Consider the following 24,633-nt stretch of genomic DNA (forward strand, 5'->3'; position numbering starts at 1 on the left):
AAAGATACTGAAGAACTGATTAGATGAAGAACTGATTAGGTAAAGAACTGCAGATCTAACAAACATTTTGCTCTGGTGTTCGGATGTCGAGCTCCACTTTCTCTGTTGACTCCTACTTGTGTCTAATCTCAGCACTCAGTTTAAAGGTCATTATTAATTTCAAAACTAATTAGTATTTTCAAATTGGATTTCTACTGATAAATAGATAAAACTCAGTGTCTTGGAATAAGCACAAGTTCTCTCACACTTGTGTGAAGCATTCTTCAGGAAACAGCTCTGCTGATTACTGTAATTTTTGGCATGAAATAAAAGAGAGACTATTCCTGCATGCTGCACTAATACATACCACCTGGAGCAGTTGAGGGTTGAAGCTCTGTGACTTATAAAGCGCGACTGTCTGCCATACAAGGAAAAGTTGCTATATAGTAAAGAAATTTGCAAATAAAAATACATATTCAAAATTTGGTTTCCCCTGATTTCGGCCTATGATTATAGTCAAATCCTGTGTGACAGAATGTGTATTACACTTCTGAATTTAACAACCTACAATAAAAAGGCACTATAAGTATCTCATATCTTTCTACCACAGTAATTCTAGCAAAAAGGAAGAATGCTGAAAACTTTAAGGATCCTTTGTACTACATAATCGATCACGCATTTAAAACATTTCAACGTCATGTTATTTTTGTGTAACCAGCACTTGATTTCAAGGCCATTATTAAACCTGTCAGGTTCTGATTTTTAGGAAAAAATCAGGCCTTAAAAAAACATCTCTTGTTTTTGCAAGTGAGCATCAGAAGTAAACCGATGATCTTTTAGTATGGCTGCAAACATGTTTACTCTTCTGTACAGTAATTCAAATCTTAAACTTCCTCATCTCTTTTTTTTTTTATAAATAAACTGATATATAACTAAGAGTAAATTGAAACCTGCCTTGCTGACTGGTTTGCTAGTCTACTAGCAATTTGGTTCCTTTCACGGTCTTTGGCAATATTTTTTCTCTAGTCAGTATTCATTTTCTTTCCCTAGTGTGCTGGACCACTGCTTGACTCATGGTAAGGGAAAAGCATAAGAAAAATATGCAAGCAATACAAAAATTCGTAAATACTGCTCTAAGCAAAACTCTTAAAGCACTGTAAGCAGAATTTCAATAAAAACTCCAATAATTCTGACTTCACCTCTTTTTTCATATATTTTCTTTTATGCCTGTTCCTGTGCATCTAGCCCAAGGTGGTGCATTGAATACAACCAGGGGAATAAACCATTCCAGTCTACAGCACCGTCCTCTTGTACTACATCAGCTAAGCCCCTTGCAAGGGTGATACGGATATTAGTCAAAGGACCTCCGTTCTGCCGGTGCTCCACGCCTGGACGGCACTATCCAAGTCTGCAGCTTTGAAGAAGGCTGCCTCCACACCGAGGTCTCAGGAGCAGCTTCTGCTCTCGCACAGAACAAGGCAGAGCCACGATTGGAGACAGAATTTCTGGTTTGTTTATCAGAATGGAAATGAGCATTTTCAGTCACACACGAGTACTTCAAATATATTCTGCATGGAGCTAATCACTGAATTCTAGAATAATATTTGGCCATGTATTTCATTTCATTATCTACTCATATACCATTTAAACAACCTCATTCAACTCGATTCCTCAAGCATTTTCAGGACATGCCTTAAGTACCTGGGTGGTGGCCATACCACTGAATAGCACCTAATATCCTGTCAAGAGTAGGGAGGTCCGGAACGAGTGTATTACTTTTGTTAACTTGATTTAGAGCAGCTCCTCGAGGCTTCAGCTAACACTGCTCGTCACTGCATGGGGCCATGCCAACCTCTTCTATTTTGAGCTCTTCAAGATGGTCTAAGAAAGGGCGAGGGGGGAAGCGACTCGCTCAAGGTCAGAGGCACAGCAGGATCTCCAGCCCACAGTCTGCTGAACTCTCTGACATCTACCGTGCTCACCAGGCGCCCCCGCACACAGACCAGTGTCTCCTCCTCCTCTTCCAATCCCTGCCAACTAATCTTTAGGTACCGCTGAAAATCCAGTCTGGATCCTGTGATGGGGGAGCGCTTCAGTAGACTTACCCTACAGGCACGAGCTCCTCAGGAGTTTCTCTTACCCTTGCTGATGCCCCGACAAGCATTATTACACTGTCTCCATTCCCAGAAGGGACTGACTGGGAAAGGCACATGACAGCTGGTAGACGTGAAAAGGCGGGCAGGAAACTTCCACATTTAAGAAAGGACTGCACATAGGGACAAAACTCAAAACGTTAAATAGAAAACCAAAGACTACAAAATACAAGTAATTAATTAACACCCTTCAGATTCGATCGTACATTTTAGGTAATATATACATTGGTTTTCTTTACACTGCTCCTTTATCCACCTGCACAGTAAGTTTCATTATAGAGGTAAATAAAAGGGACTGCAGATACAATTTCCATGGCACAAAACCCTAAGGGTATCCATGTAATAAATCAAAACAGTGGTTTTGTCTGCTCAGGTTCATGATTTATCTGCATGTATGGGATTGAACTGTAGCTTCTTCATTATAAATCTCCTCTAGCTCATGTTATCTACACTACCTCTATTTCTCCCAATAAACTGCATCCAATTTTCTTCCTCCTGTGACCTATTTAATGTTTTATTTAATACTTCTGATACCTGCATCAGAAAAAATCTCCCTCTCAACACTGTTTACTTGCAACATAAATAGGAAAAGACTGAATTCCAAGCCCTTACATCTCGACACATGTGAAAAAGCAAAGACACGTATCTGTATTTTTATCTGATCCCAGCTCTACCATGGGTCAAAATAAAGCTCAGGTCATTGAAGTTGGAGGTTTGCAGCCAGAGCTAGTTTTGGTTTATTTCTTCAGCCTATACTGGCAGCCATTGCAGGAAAAAGGACCCTGTCCCTCTCCTGTCATGCCTTTTCAATTCCTTTTCATTCACCTAGAGAACTAACTTACGTTAAATTAGGACAAATTACAGCTGGACAAGAATCATTTGGCCAGGCTTCCCAGGTAAGACAACAATATATCAGAAGATCAAAACAAACAGCTTCTCCCATGCAACTTTCCTTACCAAAGCCGCACAGATTTTACAGATTTGATGGCACCGACCTCTGTCATGGCAGACTACGACATCACTGATATTTATTAGTAGAGAACAGAAGACATGACCTACTAAATCATCAGTCTCCCAGCTACTGCCTAAGTGGAGTTTCTGCCCATCATGCTATAAAAAGACGAAGCCCTGAAATTCAATGGGAAGTATAAAATGTACATTGCATCTCAGAAGAAGCAATGCTAAATGACTTAGATACATGCGATCCTTTTTTCCTTCCCATTATAAATGAAATTACCTCAACTGAGAAACTTGAGGCATGATCTCATTCCATAAAGCTCACTTAAACTTGAAAAATAATTAAATGATAGCGCATTCCCGCTGCAGGCCCTCTCTGCTAGGGCAAACGACACCTAATGGGAAAGCTATTATCAGCTTATAGCAAAATACTTTTCTCTGCATTATCTCAATGTGCTTGGTATCTTTCTGACATGTGGAATACAACGCTGCTTTTCACTGTTCCACGTGGTGAAGCTTCTCCTCTAGAGAAAATGAAAAGTTTTGCCTGTGAGAAGCTCTAATTTGGTGGTTTCACTGATATGTTAATACAGGATTTTGTAGAAGGTAGGGTACACATTTAGGCAGATATATATAAATAAAAAATACGCTAAAATGAGATATACAGTAGTTTTCATTTCTGTGAAAAAAAAAAAGTACTAGAAAACATTCTCCTCAGAGTATACTTGTTTTCTGTGTATCTGTTGTGCCTGCAGTGACACAACGTGACCTGGAAGGTGAAATTACGTACAGAAACAGAGAACCGTCATTAGCAAACTCATCCAGACACAGAGTTTGTCTGAATATCTGTATCTTTTCCAGGCACACCTATAGGATGAAGCAGTCCCTCTACTGTGGCATTGCCTGCAACAATTAGGAAGGAGCCCAGCAAAGACTGAACTCCCCTTCCCCACTTCCCTAAGTTAGTGCGAAAACCTTGACAGGAGTAGCCCTGAACTACTTTTGCTAATCAGAGGGCCGGTAGATTTGAAGGCCAAAAAAACCCACAACTAACTTCATGGATTTAGAAGAAAATTTTATATACAAGGACTCACGGAGAATAGAGAGTCTTCCAAGAAAGAAGTAGACAACATGCTTTTCTTGCTTCTCCATCACTTTTTTAGCTACTTTGCAAATAAAGGGAGAACACGGTTCTGCAAGATCTAATACTGCAGGTTTTCCTTGCTTGCTCGCTCTGTGCCTTGATTAAGATGCCGATTTGTAAGCTAATAAAATCACCACAAGCAAAGTCTGGTCTTCTGTTTTTTCTTTACCTCCATAGAAAATAACAGTGACTTTAGGTACCCTGAGAGTACAGACATAAATGCAATGTAGAGCAAATCAATACACATGTGGGAAAACATTTCTAAGAATTACACTGGTTTTGGTCTAAAACCAGCACACTGGTTTTGCTAAGCCTTGCCTACTCAATATAAAGAGTGATCATATATGTGTCATTAAAAAATCTGCCAATCATTATATCCTGGACTGGCATCCAATGAAAAAGTAACACTAATGTTCATGTCAACAAGTAAGCGCTTAAAAGTTTGGAGTTTGAATTACATCCAATGGTACAAATGACATTTCATGGTTTCTCCTAGTCCCACTGCACTGATCAGACAACCACAAACTGGCACAGCCACCATTCATATCATGGAATCCAAGGAGGACACAAGAGCATTGACAACACAACAGCATTAAGGCACAGCAATTCTTGTCCTATACTATTCGATATTATGACACTGTTAAGCCTTGACTGTCAACTCCAACCATATATGCTTTGTTCACATTAATTAATTTTTAACAACACTGCCCTTCTTCCCACAGCATTTTATCAATGTCAGATTTCACATTAATGGTTTGCTTCTTGAATAAAATAAAAATCTCTATTACTTCTCAATCTTTTGATCTCTTCTTGTTTCAAAATTAGCACAGGTTGCAGTACAAAATAGCTAGGAAAGGTGTATGAAACAAATAATCTTTCTCAATTCACTTACTCAAATGCATGAATGTAAATGAACCCACATACTAGAATTCTTTTTACTTGTTTCACTTATATTTTAGAAGAGCACTTTATTCTATGAAGGACAGCTTAAAGAAAGTATGACAGTTACAAACTGTAAGGTGCACAAATACGTCTGATATTAGAGGTCCTGTAACTATAGGAAACAGGCTACCTGTTTGTTACAGGTGCATATTAAACACTTCAATAATTTAAGTAAATGGATGTCTTACACTCATCACTGTATTTTACAATTTTAGAGGATGACCATCTATTAAAATCTCAATAGCAAAACCTAATATGAAATACAGGATGTCAAAACTCCGCCTTCAGTTACATTCATACAATCTAGATGACCCAGTGTACAAAATTTAAAGCATTTAAAAATTAAAAACAAACTTCACCTTTAACGTTCTTTCCAAATCCCATAGAGGCAGGAACTGCACTGTCTGCTTGTATTTTGCTATTTGTTTTCTCTTTCATGACTTCATCATCACTTGAAACATCATCAGAGTTCATCTTCTTTTTTTTTTTCTTTTTTTTATGTCGAGGAGGGAGCTTTTTCGGAAAGGTAAACATGGGAAATATCACAAGGAGCATTGCAATGGCACATAGGAGAAATCCACTCCACCTAATGCCAGGAGACAGGAACAGAAATGAAAGCCAATGCATTACATGAAATAAAGAAACCAAAGTGATTATTACAGGCTGTACTGGCTGGAAAGACCTATTTGCAAAATATGGAACACTGACATTAAGAGTAAAGGACTGGAGTGGGTGAGAGCCTTCACTGCACTAAAGCCCTTAATTAGAAGACGTTTCTGTCAGTTTGTCTGTTGATAGAGGTGTTTATCCAGAACCCACCAAATGTTATGAAATAGTGTCAAGCTTTGAGTTCCCGTAAATGTTTCGTTTTTGGTAATTATTCAGTACTGAGTGCTGAGAAGTAGATACTCACTTTTACTCTGCCTTTCTTGGATAATTCCCAGTAAAGCAATACAGTATTCCTCTGGAGAACATGAAGTTATCCATGGCACGAGAAGATAAAATGTCCAGATGGACACATCAGGACTAAATCTATTCTGCTTTCCAGTGCCTACCTCTCACTGCCCTGACTGTCCATTTCTCTCCCTTCCCAATGAAGAGCTCCCAAAGCCTGACTGTAAACAACTGATGTGTTGCAGTTCATGCCAAGGTTTATGCCTAAAACTTTGCAGCTCTGCTCTGTGACTACAACCTGAAATATTCCTTCACAAAGAATTCCCTCTTTTATAAGAATGGGATATAAACAACCCTACAATGATCTCTTGGCTCACTCATGATGACTTGGGACATACCCACAGAAGAGGCAATGTATAGGATGACAGAAAAGTGCCCTTCAGACTGCAGGCACACAGTTATCCTCCCTGAGACTAAGAAGTTTAATGAACTCCACCACAGCAACACAGGTGGGCAAAAGGGCCTTACTAGAAAGCACTCTAGAGTTAACCTTCTGCAGTCAGAAGGCTGATCGATTATCAGATAACATAGTTTCTCCTCTAAGTTCATCTTGCAATGACAGACTACAAGTGAAACGTGGATAAACTCACATAGATGCTTCCATTAAAAAGAACAACCTCAGAATTCACCCACAGAGTTCCTCCCATGTACTGAAAGTGCAGTTCTCTCTATATACTTAAACTAATTGTACTGGCTTTATGTGGTAAAGTTTTGGTAGCAATGTGGGGGCTGCAGGGGTGCTTCTGTGAGAAGACACCATGAGCTTCCCCCATGTCAGACAGAGCCAGCTCCAGCCAGCTCCAAAACAGATCCACCACCACCCAAAGCTAAGCCCATCAGCGATGCTAGTGGCACTCCTGTGGTAACTTATTTAAGAAAGGACAAAAACATTGCACAGCAGCTGGGTGAGAGGAGTGAGAAAATGAGAGAAAACAGCTCTGCAGACACCAAGGTGATACAAGAAGAAGGGAGAGGAGATGCTCCAGGTGTCAGAGCAGGAAGTCCCCTGCAGGCCCAGGATAAGACCATGGTAATGCAGGTTTTTCCTCTGCAGCCTATGGAGGACCATGGTGGAGCAGATACCCACACTGCAGCCCGTGGAGAGCCTGTGCTAGACCAGGCTTCTGGCAGGAACTGCAGCCTGTGGAGAGGAGCTCACACAGAAGAAGGTTTGTTGGCAGGACCTATGACCCATGGTGGACCCATGCTGGAGCAGGCTGTTCCTGAAGGACTGCACCTCATGGAAAGGTCCCATGCTGGAGCAGTTAATGAAAGACTGTCGCCCATGGGAGGGACCCACGGTGAAGCAGGGGAAGAGTGTGAGGAGGAAGGAGACACAGAGATGAAGTGTTATGAACTGACCGCAAACCCCATTCCCTGTCCCCCTGCACCACTCAGGGCAGATGAGGTAGAAGAGTTGGGAGTGAAGCTGAGCCTTGGAAGAAGAGAAGGATGGGTGGGAAGCATTTGTAGTTTTGTTTTTAATTCTTACGATCCTATTCTGTTATTAATTGGGAATAAATTAAATTAATTTTCCTAAGTCAAGTCTGTTTTGCCCATGACGGTAACTGCTGAGTGATGTCCCTGTTCTTATCTCAACCCACTGGCTTGTCATCATATTTTCTCCCCCTGTCCTGCTGAGGAGGGGGAGTGAGAGAGCAGCTAGGTGGGCACCTGGCATCCAGCCAAGGTCAACCCACACTAATCTGCACTAGTGTTTGGAGGTTTCAGTGAAGTCAATCACATTACTGCAGTATCAACTCATGACAATGGAAGGCTGAAGATCTTTGCTTTCAAACCACAGTTTACAGAACTGTACCCACCAAAGTTGGTCTATCACTCCCCCTCCTCAACAGGGCAGGGGAGAGAAAACATAACGAAAGGCTCATGGGTCGAGATAAGGACAGGGAGATCATTCAGCAATTACCGTCATGGGCAAAATAGACTCGACATGGGGAAAATTAATTTATTGCCAAACAAATCAGAGAGAATAAAAATGAGAAAATAAAACCCAAATCCTACAACACCTTCCCCCTGCCCCTCCCTTCTTCCCGGACTTAACTTCACTCCTGATTTTCCTACCTCCTGACACAGGGGGACGGGGAATGGGGGTGGTGGTCAGTTCATCACACATAGTCTCTGCCACTCCTTCCTCTGCAGGGGGAGGACACCTCACACTCTTCCGCTGCTCTAGCATGGGGTCCCTCCCACGGGAGACTGTCCTCCATGAACTGCTCCAACATGGGTCCTTCCCACAGGCTGCAGTTCTCCACGAACTGGTCCAGCATGGGTCCTCTCCATGGGGTGCAGACCTTCAGGAACAGACTGCTCCAGTGTGGGTCCCCTGCGGGGTCACAAGTCCTTCCGCAAACCTGCGCCATCGTGGGCTCCTCTCTCTATGGGGCCACAGGTCCTGCCAGGAGCCTGCTCCAGTGCGGGCTTCTCACAGGGTCACAGTCTCCTTGGGGAGCATCCACCTGCTCCAGCGTGTGGTCCTCCACAGGCTGCAGGTGGATATCTGCTCCACCGTTACCCTCCACGGGCTGCAGGGGGACAGGCTGCCTCACCATGGTCTTCACCACTGGCTGCAGGGGAATCTCTGCTCTGGTGCCTGGAGCACCTCCTCCCCCTCCTTCTTCACTGACCTCAGTGTCTGCAGAGCTGTTTCTCTCACATATTCTCACTCTCCTCTCTCCCCCGACTGCTGCTGGTGTTGCACCATTGTTTTGTTTGGTTTTTTCCCTTCTTAAATATGTCATCACAGCTGTGCTACTACCGTCACTGATGGGCTTGGCCTTGGCCAGTGGCAGGCCCATCTTGGAGCTGGCTGGCATTGGCTTCATCAGACACAGGGGAAGCTTCTAGCAGCTTCTCACAGAAGCCACCCCTGTAGCCCCCTACTACCAAAACCTTGCCATGCAAACCCAATACAAGAACAATTTTCAGATTTTTTGTACATCCTTTACACTTAAAGATGGAAGCTACAACAGGAAGCGACTAATTATGTATTTGTTCAAACTTTAAACGTTCAAAAGTATTGAGTAGACAGGATTAATTGCACAAGAAACAAAAACATTTGGCCTCATATTTGTAATGCAATGATATTGCAAACTGTGTTTTTAAATGAAGACAAATTCATGTGCATGTGTAGTGGTTTGTGTGATACGCAGTTATGCAAAGGCAAACACCCACCAAACAGCCATGTGTACCACCATTTTTGTTAGAAAGAGTGTACAGGAAGCTTTTGGGAGGCAAATCTAAGAGACTGAAAGTTTTGACTAGTTTTAATATTATGTAAACAGAAAATCCTCTATTCATTCATTTTGGCTGAAAACATACACGGATTAGAAAGCAGAATTTTAGGAGGATTAGTCAGCACTATCAGACAGGGAATAAATCGGTAGACTGTATAAAAATGTAGTAACGTCCCTTTCAGGATCTCAAAGGCAGAAGCTGCAAAGGCACTGATCAAAGAAACGATCTGTGGCAATAATACGCAGAAATCTGAAACCACCCACTCAGCAGGAAACAGTAAAGGAGAGAGGGGCCTGTGATGTAGCACGAGATGAAATTCAAATCCAAAGGGACCATTATGGTATCATACAGAGTGCTGGAGATGTCACAAAGGCAGCACTGGATGCAATTATCTGCACTGTCTACACTTCACAAAGAATTGGAAAACGGGCAAAAGACAATATCAAAAATAATAAAAACACCTACAATGGGAAATGAGAGGTCAGAACAGGATCTGTATTAATTAAAGCGCCCTTGATTTTCTGTCTGTCAAAGAAAATATGCAGAATACCTCAAAGGCATCTACACAAGCCCTAGGACCTCAAACAAAAGCAATTAAAGCTAAGGAAGGACCAGACAGTACTGGAGGAATTCCTTTAAACTTCTTGTGTGGAATGCCGATGAAAGACCATATGGGAAGACCCAAGTATTAAACAGATTCAGAACTAGGCAAACACTCAGAAAAGTATCAGCAAAAGAAAATCTGATTCAAAGCACCTGACAGACCGCCAAGGGCTACTCCACAACTAATGAGATCCCTGTATAGCAGATTAACAGTTCTCAAAGACAACAACATGATGGATGATTTCTAACAGATATCCCCGCAGTTATCATATTTGAATAAAAAGCAGTTTTAAACATTTAATGGGCTGGCATAGACAGCTGCCCTGTAATTTAGCCCAGAGCACCTACAGAAAGCCCAGGTGCGCAAAAGCCAGGAGCACGAGCCCAAGTTCTGTGAAACTTAAGGAAGAATCAGATCAGAAATAATCCTGGGAAATAACCACTACTTTGTTTATCAGGTTTCACAAGAGACAAACTAAGCTACCTGTCCTGCATTTATGCAATATACCTCTTGGAAAGGAACAGCTTAAGTAAAAAATAGGCTTTACTGTAATTTTTGTTGCCATATATCATAGTTGCTGTACTTACTGTTTTTGCCTGTAATCATTACCTCCTTTAATAATGGAGTATTTCCACTGGGTCCCTGTGATAAGTTACATTAGAAACCTTACAGCTATAATAAAGGAAAGATGAGAATCACAGACAGTAATTCACTTCAAAGGAGACAAGGCTGAAAAATCTCAAATACGACTGCCCATTAACTTATCTCAACTGCAGCCTACTTTTAAAAAGCATGTCAGCTGAAGTAAGTGCTAGACTACTCTTATATTTCAAATTGTTAGATTACATAAATAAAAATAAACTTGGCTACACAGCACTTTCCTCCAAGGAGAAAATGTCACGGTCCCAGAAAATAGATTTCAGTGGAATGAAAGTCTATACTTCCAGAGCTCTCTGCAACCGGGCAGGCAGTGAGCAGCAAGGGACAAAGGACCAATCCTCACACCATCAGAGTCTTTACTTTTAAAGGGCAGGTAAAGCTTCACAAGGAGAAAACGGAAGGAGGCGCAGATGCTACGAACACCACTGAACTTCTGTGAGAGGCCACCACAGATTGTGAAACAAATTACCAGAGATCTGACAGCAGGGGATACGTTTTAGAAATTAAAAGAGAGAAAAAATTGAGAGGGCCAAAAATGAAAAAGTAATACAAGGACCTGGAACACCCTTCAGGGAAAGCCAGTCTCTACAGATTTAATCAACGTGGTGGGAAAAGGAAACTGAATGACTTTTACTTTTCTGTGCTGGCTAGAATATGACTCGCCTGCTGAGAACCTGTGACGGCCAATTTCCTGCCCTTGCTTCAGTCATATTTGCATCACTTCTGTTGGCACCCCTGTGCAAAACTGGCATCACCAAGACACTTTATTCAGATGGCATTAAACATTGGAGGTACATAAAATGCATTTAGCAAATTGATATAACATCTTCCAAATGCCCAAACTAAGCTCTGTTCCCTATTTTGCTTGCGAGGCCTGGTACAGTAGATGTTCTCAAAGCCTGACCACAGAAATGGTTGTAAGAAGTAACTTCTCACAACTCTGGCCATGGAGCTCAGCAGTTGCAGCACTCCTGTAGGATGCCGGGGATCCATCTCTGGCACTGGGCATCCATCCCTGCCACTCAATCTTTTGAGGGAGGATAGTTAAAATTGTAATTCGTGAGCAAGGATAGGCATTTTTTTGCCTGATCTCTCTGATGCATTTGGCTATGGTCAAATTGCACATATATCCAGGCTAGCTTTAAACAAGCAGTAGTGGCCATCCATCTGCTGTGGCACAGAGCTTGGTGCAAACAGCACAAGAAGCAGCAAACTGATGTGTCTGTACTGCTTTGGTTATTTTACCTTCACCTGAGCTGTTTAAGTTACAACTCAAACAGATATGCCCATGCTATAAGGCAGCTGCATCAGTGGTCGCATTATAGATAAAGTCAAAAGTAAAGCTTACCCCACATTTGTATAGCCCCACTGATTTCAATTATTAAACATATTTATGGGCTAGTTCACGATTTCTGTTGAAAAATACTGAGCAGATGATGACTACCAGTTCTGCCATGTCCTTAAAAACACATGAAACATAAGCGTTTTACGAAGAATGTATAATATTTTGTTTTCATTTCTAATCTTTTATTCAAGGATAGTCAAAGCACATTTTTAACACTGCAGCACATTCACATGACACATCTTTTCTGTGAGATAAGTCAGCATATACATGAGCGCACAGAGTCGTTAACCCCAAGGTCACAGGTTAACTGAGCACTCAGGTTTGCCTTTCTCTCGCTGAAAATTCAGCTAGACGGTCCCGTGCAGCAATGCTCTTGGACTAAGTAAGACAAATAAAGCAGCGATAAATCTTCAATGGCTTAAGAACACTCCAAAGAGAGAATTTTTCACATCAAGCTGTCAGGAGAGATCGCTGCAGGATAAATAGAAACGGATACGATCTGGCTGCGATGGCGCAGTGACAAACACATATCCAGTGCACAAGAACAGACACTGCACTCTGCACCTAGAAAGCAGAGGCCTCCTCCTGGGACAATGAACTTGAAGTCTCTTCTGGGCTTGCACAAAAATTTCAAGGCAGATTTATGAATTATCTGGGAAAAGCCAGTTAGAGCCTCCTCAAGACCTGCTTCCTCAAAAAGACATTTCAAAGGAGGCCACATATCAAAGGCTGCCCAAAGATATCAGCTAATGATTATGGCTGTTACTTCACAGTGCTGCCGAAAGCCTACTATTTACTAGAGACTAATGTGATGGTTTACATCATCTGCTGCCTAAACACGAGCCATTCCCCTGAGAAACAAGTCTGGAAAGGCCATGTTCTGACCCCATCCTACCTCCTTCTCCTAGACCGGGGTAAACACAGTCTACCATTTCTCATCTGAGCAGCAGAGCTCAGCGTTTTGTGCTGCCCGCTCTGGAAAACCAAAGAAGGGATGAATCCACCTTCCAGCAGGAGGAGCTCGACCCTGGGCAGCAGTGATCCTCGATGGCCTCCTGCAACAGGGATATTCTGTCCTGCCATGCCTGTGCTGAGCTCTGTCAGTCAGCGCCCACCGTGGTCAGAGACAGTCCTGGAGCAGCCAAAAGCAGGAGGTTTTCCATGCAATGTGCCCTTGTGCTTCTGTGGCAAGCATTCCCTCTCTGTCAGAGGCTAGTGTGCAGTAATCGACAGAAACCTCGTCTTCCTTGGCCTCCTTCTACAACCTTAAACAAGCCCTCAAGGGATATGATTTCCCAATGTGTCTCAATTCCCTACCGGAATTTTAGAGTGTAGTTTTGAAAAATGCTTGATCCTTACCAGTTTCCAATGAATCGGGGATCACTCTGGTCAATATAAACAGTTGTCCTAGGATCAACATAGAAACCAATAAGAAGTCCTCCTAGCAAGTATCCAGCTGCAGGACCGAGCGCTCCCATTACGTACATGATGGCTGAGGAAATAAAAGGTCAGAGTTGTACATCAATAAACTGAATGTTTCATTAGTTATTTACACGTAAAATCCAAAAGTAAAAGATGCTTCTTAAAGTGGGGAGTTTCACACCCCAAAAACCTTCAGAGCTCTTTTTTGCAACCTTCAAAGGCAGCAACTTCTGCATAAGTAACATACGGTAAGAAAATTACTGTTTTCTGTACATTTTCAGTCAAATTATGGATGAAGTATATACTACTTTGGTATTCTGGATGGAAAGCATACTTGACTTTGACAGTATTTTTCATATTGGTAACATTTCCTTTGAATCAAAACAAAATTTAATACATAAATAGAAAAAATATAACTAATGGTAAGAAAACAGAAAAGCAAAGGATAAAAATTGTGTAAGATACCAAAGTACAACATTCCAACTTAGTTACCATCAGACTAATACTGGATTTAAAAGAATGATCAAGATTGAGAAATCAAATATTCCTATTTCAGAGAATTATGTTTTCATCTGTGCAGCTGTGGACTTGCCCCCGTTTTACGTACTGATACCAGCAGACCACATATACCATATTTCCTGCAAGACTCCTGCCTTATTCAGAACACTTGACCTTCTAAATTAAAATCTTAATGCTATTTTAAAACAGATTTCCTAATTTAAAAAGCAAGTAAAATGAAAGTAATATCATCATGGTCTGAACATTGGATGACAGCAAAATCCTTGTAACTTGGAATGACAGATTAGGAGATACCAATAGAAGGCTCCTATATGCTGTGTCTTGTACAAGACACTCTTCAGAGTGCAGTCTGCAGTCCTGGTCCTTCAGCCATCCACACCAGGGCATGTGTGAGAAAACATCGCAGCTCCCCTTTGGCTTGCATGCCAGTGCTGTCAGGAGCAAGGGAGAGACAGAGGCAAGGAAAGACTGTATCTTAGCTGTGGCCAAGACACAACTGGATGTGGGACCCAGGAAACCTTTCTGCATCTCCCAGCAGAGGCATGGTTGTGAGACACCAGCAGGAGCGGACAAAAACATCTGGTCTGTTTGCTCACAAGAACTGAGTGCTGAGATTTAGGAATCTTGCTCTCATTTCCAGGTTTTGAAAGGTGGATAATTTACAGGCTGTCATTTGCCTTGCCCTTAAGTCATGCCAATTCCACTCCTTTCATTTTCTACTTTTGCAAATCACGAATCACCTTTGAACTAAGACAAGGTCAGTTATCACAACCTTAAATTCAGATACCTTTTACAAGATCCATATGGTCTTGACCACAACATCATGACCATAGCCATCTTCCAAAGATTGTTCTCTTGTAAGGGACCAGCTGTATCAGATGAATGTTCACAAGTCCATGGGGCCTGATGGGATTCATCCCAAAGTACTAAAGGAGCTAGCAGGTGTTATGGCAGGACCCCTCTTGATCATCTACCAAAGGTCTTGGGAGTCTGGGGAGGTCCCTGCTGACTGGAAGCTAGACAATGTTATTCCAAACTACAAAAAGGGCATGAGGGAAGACCCAGGGAACTACAGGCCTGTTAGTCTAACCTCAGTTCCTGGAAAAATTATGGAGATTATACTGGGTACTATTGAAAGGTATTTAAAGAATAATGCAATAATTGGGCACAGTCAACATGGGTTCACAAAAGGAAAGTGCCGTTTAACTAATTTGATATCCTTCCATGATAAGGTCACTTGCCCAGTGGATGAAGGGAAGGCAGTGGATGTAGTTCTTCTGGATTTTAGTAAGGCTTTTGATACTGTCCCTCACAGCATCCTTCTGGACAAGTTGTCCAACTGTGGGATGGGCGGGTTCATGGTGCACTGGCTGAAGCGCAGAGCTCAAAGGGTTGTAGTGAATGCAGCTACATCTGGCTGGCAGCTGGTCACCAGCAGTGCTCCTCAGGGTTCAGTTCTAGGGCCAGTTCTGTTCAATATACTTATCAACTATCTGGATGCAGGAGGCTGAATGCACCATTAGCAACTTTGCTGATGATACCAAACTGTTGACTCGAGAGAGAGACAGGAGGCCTTGCAGATCTAGATAAATCGGAGCATTGGACTACGATTAATGGGATGAAATGCACCTATGACAGAGTAATGCCAGGCACAAGTACAAACTGTGAGAACAGTGGCTGGAGAGCAGCCCTGTAGAAAGGGGTGTGGGGGTGTTGGTCGACAGCAGGCTCAATAGGAGTCAGCAGTGTGCCCCAGCAGCCAAGAGGATAAACCGCATCCTGGGGGGCATCAAACACAGTACAACTACATGGTCAAAAGAGGTAATCATCCTGCTGTGTTCAGCACTGGTGCAGCCTCACCTTGAGTACTGTGTGCAGTTCTGGACCCCACAGTTTAAGAAGGATGTGAAGGTCCTTGAATATGTCCAGAGGAGGGCAACAAAGCTGGTGAAAGGGCTGGAAGGAGTGTCCTATGAGGAGCAGCTGAGAACTCTGGGTTTGTCTAGTTTGGAGAAAAGAAGACTGAGGGGTGACCTCATGGCTCTCTACAGCTTCCTGAGGTGGGGGAGAGGGAGGTGCTGAGATCTTCTCCCTGGGATCCAGTGATAAGACACATGGGAATGGTTCAAAGCTGCATCAGGGGAGCTTTAGACTGGACATTAGGAAACATTTCTTTACCGAGAAGGTGGTCAAACACTGAAAAAGGCTTCCTAGTGAGGTGGTCAATACCCCAAACCTGTCAGTGTTTTATGAGGCATTTGGACAACACCCTTAACAACATGCTTTAACTTCTGGTCAGCCCTGAAGTGCTCAGGCAGTTAGACTAGATGTTTGTTGTAGGTCCCTTCCAACTGTAAGAGTCTATTCTATTCTGTTTTATTTTATTCTGTTCTGTTCTATTTCCTTCCTTAATGCATCCTGCAGTACTCATCCCTTTTAAGATGGTTCTGCCCCGCTTCCCATACCATCTGGCTGTAAGCACAAAAGGCAAGAGGGGCAGTAAAGAATGGTCTCTGCTGTCCACTCACATGTCTGGTACTACCAAACTCAAGATCCAGCAGCACACCACCACCCGCTCAGCTGCTGCAGATCCACCATGTAGCACTTGAGAAAACAACTGATTATCTAATTCTCTGAAAATATCATCTACACCACAAAATCTCTATCTCCACAGGGTTTCTGTGGACCAGTCACTCTCCATGGCATTATGCAGATTCTATCCTGTTTGGTCCCATCCTCAATCAGACATGTTGCATCCTGCACTGCAGCAGCTGGGGAAGCGTAACTGAGTTGTTAGAACTTGGGTTTCTGCATTACCAGTTATAGTAAATTAAACCTCAGACAAAACAAGCAAAAAGAAATCACTAAATCTGCCTGATTAAACCAAAATAACATGTACATTTTCATCTCATGTTCTGAAATAACAGAAAGAAGAAAAAGAACATTCTCATGAGTAAAGAGCAGATATCTATCTGAGAGCTATACTGTAGCGAAAAAAAGCACCGAAGCTACCACAAAATGTAAACTGTCTATAGTAAAAAATGATTCCAGACTATAAATTGATTAAATAGATTTATCACTTTTAAGTTACTCTTTCTTAAACACATTTTCAGGTTTTATGAAACTGCAATTTCCAATAATTAGATTTGCTAAAGTCCTTTTTGCATAATGGTTTCCAGAACGGTGCTCACTATTTAAATTTATTCCGGCCATGTTCCCTTCTGGATTGATTGTAAACAATTCTCTGTGTGCCTAAAATGCTCTGTCAGACATTGTAACACTGTTTCTTAGCAGTACGTGGTTAGATAAATCCCACAGTGTCTGTTATTTGCAAAACCCACATCATGAGAAGGGGGAAAAAAAAAAAAACAATCTCCATCCACTATAATAAATTTTGTTCTACAAATGTTTGCTTGGAAAATTGATTCAAACAACTACAGCAAACTCAGACCTCTAAAAAGTTTACAGAGGAAACACAAAGGAAGTAAAAGAGTGACCTAATCCATTCATTTCAGTATTCAGAAAAAATACTTATGCTGCATTTATTCAGCTTCAGTTCCACCACTGAAACAGGCAAAATGCAGCCACTGCTTCGGCTTAGAAGCGCTACCCAGACAGTGTATTTTGTACTCCTGGTAACTTCAGAGGGTTTTCTTCATAAGCAGAAATACTGTACAGTAAAGATAAAATAACACTGTGCTCCATTAGAGGAGGTAACACTGTCCACCATTTCAAAAGTATTTTAAAATTACTCTAGGCTACTCAGGCTTCAAGATTGTTTTTAATATAGCTTACAGACAGCATGTAACTTTCTGGGTCTTTCAGAAAACAGAGAGCCCCCATGCGCCTGGTCTAGGGCAGAAGGAAACCTGTGAGTAGACGAGTTCCACAATTGCCATTTTAAGACACTTTGAAGCATCTTCCTCAGCACCTAGTAATGCTCACTATCAGAATCTGGACACTAAGTGCAATAAACTGATCACAGAATCACAGAATCATAGAATGGTAGGGGTTGGAAGGGACCTTTGGCGATCATCTAATCCAAATCCCTGCCAACACAGGTTCACCTAGAGCAGGTTGGACAGGAATGCATCCAGGCAGGTTTTGAATATTTCCAGAGAAGGAGACTCCACAACCTCTCTGGGCAGCCTGTTCCAGTGCTCTGTTACCCTCAAAGTAAAGAAGTTTCTCCTCATGTTGAGATGGAATTTCCGTGTTCCAGCTCATGCCTGCTGCCCCTTGTCCTTTTGCCAGGCACCACTGAAAAGAGTCTGACCCCATCCTCTTGACACCCACCCTTTAGATATTTATAAATATTGATAAGATCCCCTCTCAGTCTTCTCTTCTCCAGGCTAAACAGACCTAGGTCTCCCAGCCTTTTCTCATAGGAGATGTGCTCCATTCCCTTGATCATCTTTGTAGCCCCCTGCTGGACTCTCTCCAGTAGTCCCCTTTCCTTCTTGAACTGGAGGGCCCAGAACTGGACACAATACTCCAGATGTGGCCTCACCAGGGCAGGGTAGAGGGGGAGGATAACCTCCCTCGACCTGCTGGCCACACTCTTTTTAATTCACCCCACGAGACCATTGGCCACCTTGGCCACAAGGGCACGTTGCTGCCTCATGGTCAACTTGTTATACAGCAGGACTCCCCTCCCAGGTCCCTCTCTGCAAAGCTGCTTTCCAGCAGGTCAGCCCCTAACCTATACTGGTGTATGGGGTTATTCCTCCCCAGGTGCAGGACCCTACACTTGCCCCTGTTGAATTTCATAAGGTTTCTATCTGCCCAGCTCTCCAGCCTGTCCAGGTCTCGCTGCATGGCGGCACAGCATTCTGGTGTGTCAGCCACTCCTCCCAGTTTTTTATCATCAGCAAACTTGCTGAGGGTACACTCTGTCCACTCATCCAGGTCGTTGATGAATATATTGAACAAGAATGGACCCAGTACTGAGCCCTGGGAACACCTCTAGTTACAGAGCTCCAACTAGACTGTGTGCCATTCATCAGAACCCTTTGAGCTCTGCCATTCAGACAGTTCTCACTCCACCTCAGTGTCCACCCATCTAACCCACACTTCCTAAGCTTACGTACGAGGATATTATGGTATGGTATCAAAAGCCTTGCTGAAGTCAAGGTACACAACATCCACTGCTCTCCCCTCATCCACCCAGGCAGTCACTCCATCATAGAAGGCAATCAGATTGGTCAAACATGATTTCTCCTTGGTGAATCCATGTTGACTTCTCCTAATAACTGATCTGGACTTCTAAATAGGCCTAAAGATAGAACATGGCAAGTAAAAGATTTCGATACTTCAAAATGATGTACTTGAAAAAATCTGCCTCAAACCTCCAAACTTGGTTGTGGAAACGAAGGGAGAGCCATCTCTAAGATTCACCCTAGCAGGCTGCTTCAGGGTTCTGGACCCTTGACATTCTAGTCACAGCCAAATTTCTTAAATCATAAAAAACTATGCTATAAAATAGCAGTAATATCTTCTTTCCCATGATAAAATAGAGATGACGAATGTTCTACAAGTTATAGCTCTACTCCAAACAATAAATCACCTTCAAAAGACAAAACGGGGAAACTACGGTTAATATAGACATATGGATTACAACATTCATCTGATTTTCTTCTGATTGGTTTTCATTGAAACAAAAAATTGTACCCTTCAGAGTTATTCTGACATAGACTGTATTTGATTAAAAATATCCTGGCTCAGACACAGTTAAGTGCCCATTTGCCTCCACGATATCCAGCCATGGTTACTTTAATTCCCTCGAAGTTTTGTACCCGAGGAGCTTCTCTGCCCCACTGAGTATGCCCTCAGCATGACATGTTATCTCAGGCACACCACCATACGAGCAAGGCAGTTTTGAAACTGCAGCTGGCTATGGGTATCCAGGCTTAGCCACAAATGTCCATCACAGCTAAGATGCTGGATGGCAGAGAGAGAGGGAGTCAAAGCAACAGTAATCAAATTACACATGGAATTTACCTACCAGAGTGAAATACGAACAAGCAATGTCATTCTTCTGCGCTGAAAAGTTTATCCCGAGATATGTTGCAATGAATGCTACCGTTTTGACAACACTGGACAAAATGATAGTATTGTCTATTGCTTCTATTCATAGGAGATTCTTCTTCAAAAGAAAGCTTTAGCTAAGAGCCTATTGCAGCAAAGTCTCTATAATTACAATAAGATGGACTGAGTCCTCTATGGCCCCGAAAATCCTTGTGTTCACATCACATGCATGAAATAACTTCGTTGCCGAAGATTTTTTTTTTCACTCTACCCACACTATAAAAACATACTGAGACAGAGGTCATAAAAATACTTTGAATGTCCTTTTCCTCCTCTAATAACACCTAATGACAACTTCAATACACTTTGTATATGGGAGTACATAACATATGTCCCCGTGGCATCCTCAAATGCATACATTGTTAACCCTCCGATTGTGCCCTTTTATATTAGTAATGCTAGTACCAATTAAAGTCGCCAGCATCATATTGTGCCTAGATAAACAGAAAGTACACAACATTAGTGGGTGACAACAGGCTGCCTGGCTTCTGGGTTCTAAAAAAGCCACTTTGCTTTAAAAAGTTAAAACAAAGACATATATTGCTCAGTGCCTCTCATCTCAGTGTGCACACACATGTCACCACACAGAGTTTATCACTGGATGAGGAGGAACATTTCTGAAAGACCCCATTGTTCACATCTTGGCAGCACGTCACTGTAGTACAACTGTTCGTTTCATACATGTGTAAGGCAAGCAGAATTTGAACTTTATTCTATTTTCAATTAAAGTTTAGAATTTGCAAAATCCCGCAAAAGCTACAGTGTGGAGTTGTTTTTTTTTAATATATATATATGCATGCATGTTTTTTCCTGTTAGAATAGTATGACAATTTTGCTAGATTTTGCAAGACATTTTTTGTAACATAGAGCTATAATCCTTCTATATCTGTAGATTTTATATTTTTACTCCAAAAACTTAACTGTCATTAGCATGAGGGTATCAATTAGGAAACAGAGATACAAAACATAAAATTAATCCCTCATAGTTATGCAGTAGAATAGAAAGTCCGGGAGTATAATTTACTTCACCAAAGCAATAACTCAGTGTCCTACCTGCTGAACAACACTCATCCTGAAAAAACAGCACAAAGGAGAATAAAAACAACAAAAAAGAAAACACTTATATGAATTTGCAAGAAAAGCCTTGTGTTTATAGGTTACTTGTGTACAACCTGAGGAGTGAGCTTTACCAGAAATGGCAAGATGAACTTTGTATAATCCTGACTGTGTCTCTATGTGTCAGAAAATTTAGGGGGCTACAGAAAAAAAAAAAAATAGTCACAGGGGTTCCTATCTGGGATTTTGCAAGCAAAAGAAGCACCACTATGCTATGGTACCATAGCATCCTCTCTAGTCCTACTGCAGCACATTTCCTTGGAAAGCTGAGCTGTGCTGTCACTGGAGAATAAGCAGCGGGATATTCCTCTAGGGTACAGAGCAGTTTTTCATTCCCCCACAGAACAAAGCTGACAGGCAGAGGTTCCAATGGGGAACATGTCTCAGCTCTCCCCTGTTCCTCTCCTGTCCCAGCACCGGGATGGGGTAGCAATGAACAAGCATAAAGCAGCTTTCAAAGAAACATTGGTCCCATTCATAAAGGCGTATTTACCTCATCCTGTCTAATTCACCCACACAGAATCTACCCCAAAAAATGTGAGGTTTAACCACTCTTTTGAGCCTGAGGACACAAAACTGAGAGGAGTTGTGAGCAGAGGCTAGGCATACTTCTCCAAAGCTTTTAAGTCAGGAAATCAGTTCACTTCCTTCTTTTCTTCATGAACACGCAGACAAGCCTATCTATATATGCTTTAGGATTTTTGTCTTTAATGTGGTTATTTGCTCAGGAAAAAACAAGGCTTTGAGCATTATTGCAGTTAAGATAACAATGTACAGATCAAACTTTTAAATCATTTCCTTTCACAATGTATCAGCGTTACCATGACTTTAGAAGTCTCTCAGATCCAGTGCTCCACACAAAACAATAAATAGAGCAACAAAACTACTCCAGTGGCCTCCCTTGATCTTTGTATAGAATATTTGTCACTATTTTCATAAGCAGATTCCACAGATGTGGGAAACAAATTTTTAGAGAAGCAGAACTAGAGCATAATTTTACATGCCTACCATGCAAACTAAAACGAATGGTCCAGCTTACCACTCCACTAAAAAATGCTGAAAGTTAAATTAAGTATAAATACTTGCCAAAGCCAGATGAAAAGCATTACATTTTTTTACTTTTCTCTTACAGATTTATTACTAAGATATCATTTGTATCAAAACAGATATCATTCCCCAGCTTAAACAGCTCAGCTGCTTAATGCTTTGTATTCTCCATTCGTGGTCATATTCTAAAACATTACAATCATTTTCACAGGATCCAACTCTAAAATGACAAAAAAAAACCAGGAAAATAAGCCCAAACAAAACCAGCTAAAATAGGCTGCCTATCTCAAAGTCTACCTCTCATACACGCAATCACTGCAGTGCTTGCTGCTCCCAGTCACTTACTATGCTCTGGAGCCACAGTGACTACAATTCATCTTAAATCAAAACTTCACAGGTCTTGGCGCTTTTCTTTAGGCAACACTATCAACAGGTGTGTGCGTCCAATCCAAAATGTGAAAACGTTAAAAATGTTTTCATTTTGAAAACAAAGAAGATAGGCTTGCACTTGTACCATGTTATTTCAACTTTAGAGATACTTGGCTTAAGAAAAGATTGTCCCAAGAAACACTACTCCAGCGCTTAAAATGGATTCTTTATTTCTTTATTCCTAAAACCTCAGAACCGTGGAATTAGAAACCCAAGGGGCAACTGGAGACTGTCCCATTCTTCAGAGACAACTGTTTCATTTGGAAACACAAATATTACTTCTTTTCCTTTTCTTAAAAAGCTCTTTTCTCTCTTTATAGTCACCTATAAATAAACATTTGCTTATAATATTACCAAGTATGGCTTGCGGTTAGCAAGTAAATATGAAAAAGACACATCTGCTGTAAGAGTCAGTGAAAACAGTTGTAATTTCTGAGTGCAGTTTCCATATCAGTGTGGTTAACTGAATTTAGGCACCATGCATGAGGAAATTCTTGGATCGGATAATTAAGCAAATCAGGCTTTATCAGTTTTATCAGTTCTTAAACCAATCTGAAGGCAAGAACCTTCTGGTGACGGTATTCCAAAAGCACATACAGCTACCTCTAACTTTAAGCATATGGAAAGTCCCCACTGATGTGAATGGTTTGCGTGACCAAAGATACGCTTGTCTATACTTGCATGATCAGAACCTAAACTGAAAACAAAGATGCTCTGACATTCTTTCCATGGACTAAGAGGCACTGGTCCCCTCAAGAAATGTTTTTTAAAAACAGAAGTGTCAGCAACTACTTAAATGTATGAATACAAGAGCAATGAAAACTGTCTTTCTTAAACCTCCAAGGTGTTTTTGCACACGTAGGGAAATTTGATTTGGAAATGCGCTGTTATGGAAATTTAGCTCTCAGACAGATGCACACACTACTTGTGCCAAATGTAGTGAGAATGTCCAAAGATGCATTGAAAGGCAAAACTTTGCTCTTGGCTGTTATTTTCTGGAAATCAGTTCTCAAAAAAAACTCCACATTACCTTCAAATTTTTCAAGTCTCTGTCAGTATGTTGCATTATAAACATAAGACAACTTAATATATCCCAAGAAGGTCACTAGCCATGAGTTCCCATATCCTGGCTTTTGAAAAGAACATGTTTCTTAAAGATGCTTTCTTTTGTGGATACCTTTGGAATGGAACTAGGCAGAGACATTGATTCATCATGTAAATACCTACTGAGTGACTCCTCAGTCCCTTCTGAATTCTTGATCTGTCAGCATCCCAAAGTTACCTTCAATGAAACGTCATAAATGTAATGTTCAAGTCCATACAGAAAATTATCTACTGTATATAACCACTAACCTAAATCCTAAGCAAACTACTACCCTAAATTATTTTAAAAGCCTTAACATCCCATATCCAATTAATAAGTAGTTAGATAATTTCATTGTCTTATTTCACATTCATTCACACACTGAAAGCTAGATCCACAGTAGTGAATTCATCGCTCACACAAGTAGGATCCTACAAGTTGGTGGAGCTACTCTCACGAGGCAGGCAGGATTTGGCACTTCTGCCCTATTACTCAGTGATGTTCCTAATGAGAGGCACTGAAGCTGTTGGTTGTCTTTAAGAGATCCTGGAGCAGCCTCTTGTCTCATACTCATTCTTTCCGTTAAGTCATGTCAAATGGGAATATCTCATCTCTGCCTTTTAATTGCTTGACTTTGTTTTTTTTAATGGTTTGACATTTGAAGGTGCACACACACACATTTAATTTTCATTGGGGACTCTCCCCAGGCACGTGCTTACGGACTCTGTTTATCTCAACTTCTTAAAACTAATTTTCATTTCTTTAGCATTACTTCTAACTAAACTGGAGTGAGGTTGGGTTGTTCATTTGCATTTCATCCCCTTTCCTTTATGTTACCATAACTGAAAAAAATCAAGCGGTGAAAGCTGAAATTTGGCCTGCAAGCAGACCTCACCAGGTAGACAGTGAATAATCAAATGAAAGAAAGAGACTGAA

General features: G+C 41.5%; 1 protein-coding gene across 1 annotated transcript in view; it reads right to left on the minus strand.

The window, feature by feature from the left end:
- Positions 1 to 24,633, minus strand: part of SLCO5A1 (solute carrier organic anion transporter family member 5A1) — a gene marked incomplete at its 5' end in the record, with an annotated part of 82,027 nt that overhangs the window by 33,400 nt on the left and 23,994 nt on the right. The window contains 2 exons of the mRNA XM_082479669.1: positions 5,535 to 5,761; positions 13,353 to 13,485. Coding sequence (XP_082335795.1) covers positions 5,535 to 5,761; positions 13,353 to 13,485 — 360 coding nt within the window. The remainder of the gene's footprint in view (positions 1 to 5,534; positions 5,762 to 13,352; positions 13,486 to 24,633) is intronic.

The sequence above is a fragment of the Vanellus vanellus genome (assembly GCF_965231255.1).
Source record: "Vanellus vanellus genome assembly, chromosome: 2".
NCBI classification, from domain to species: Eukaryota; Metazoa; Chordata; class Aves; order Charadriiformes; family Charadriidae; genus Vanellus; species Vanellus vanellus.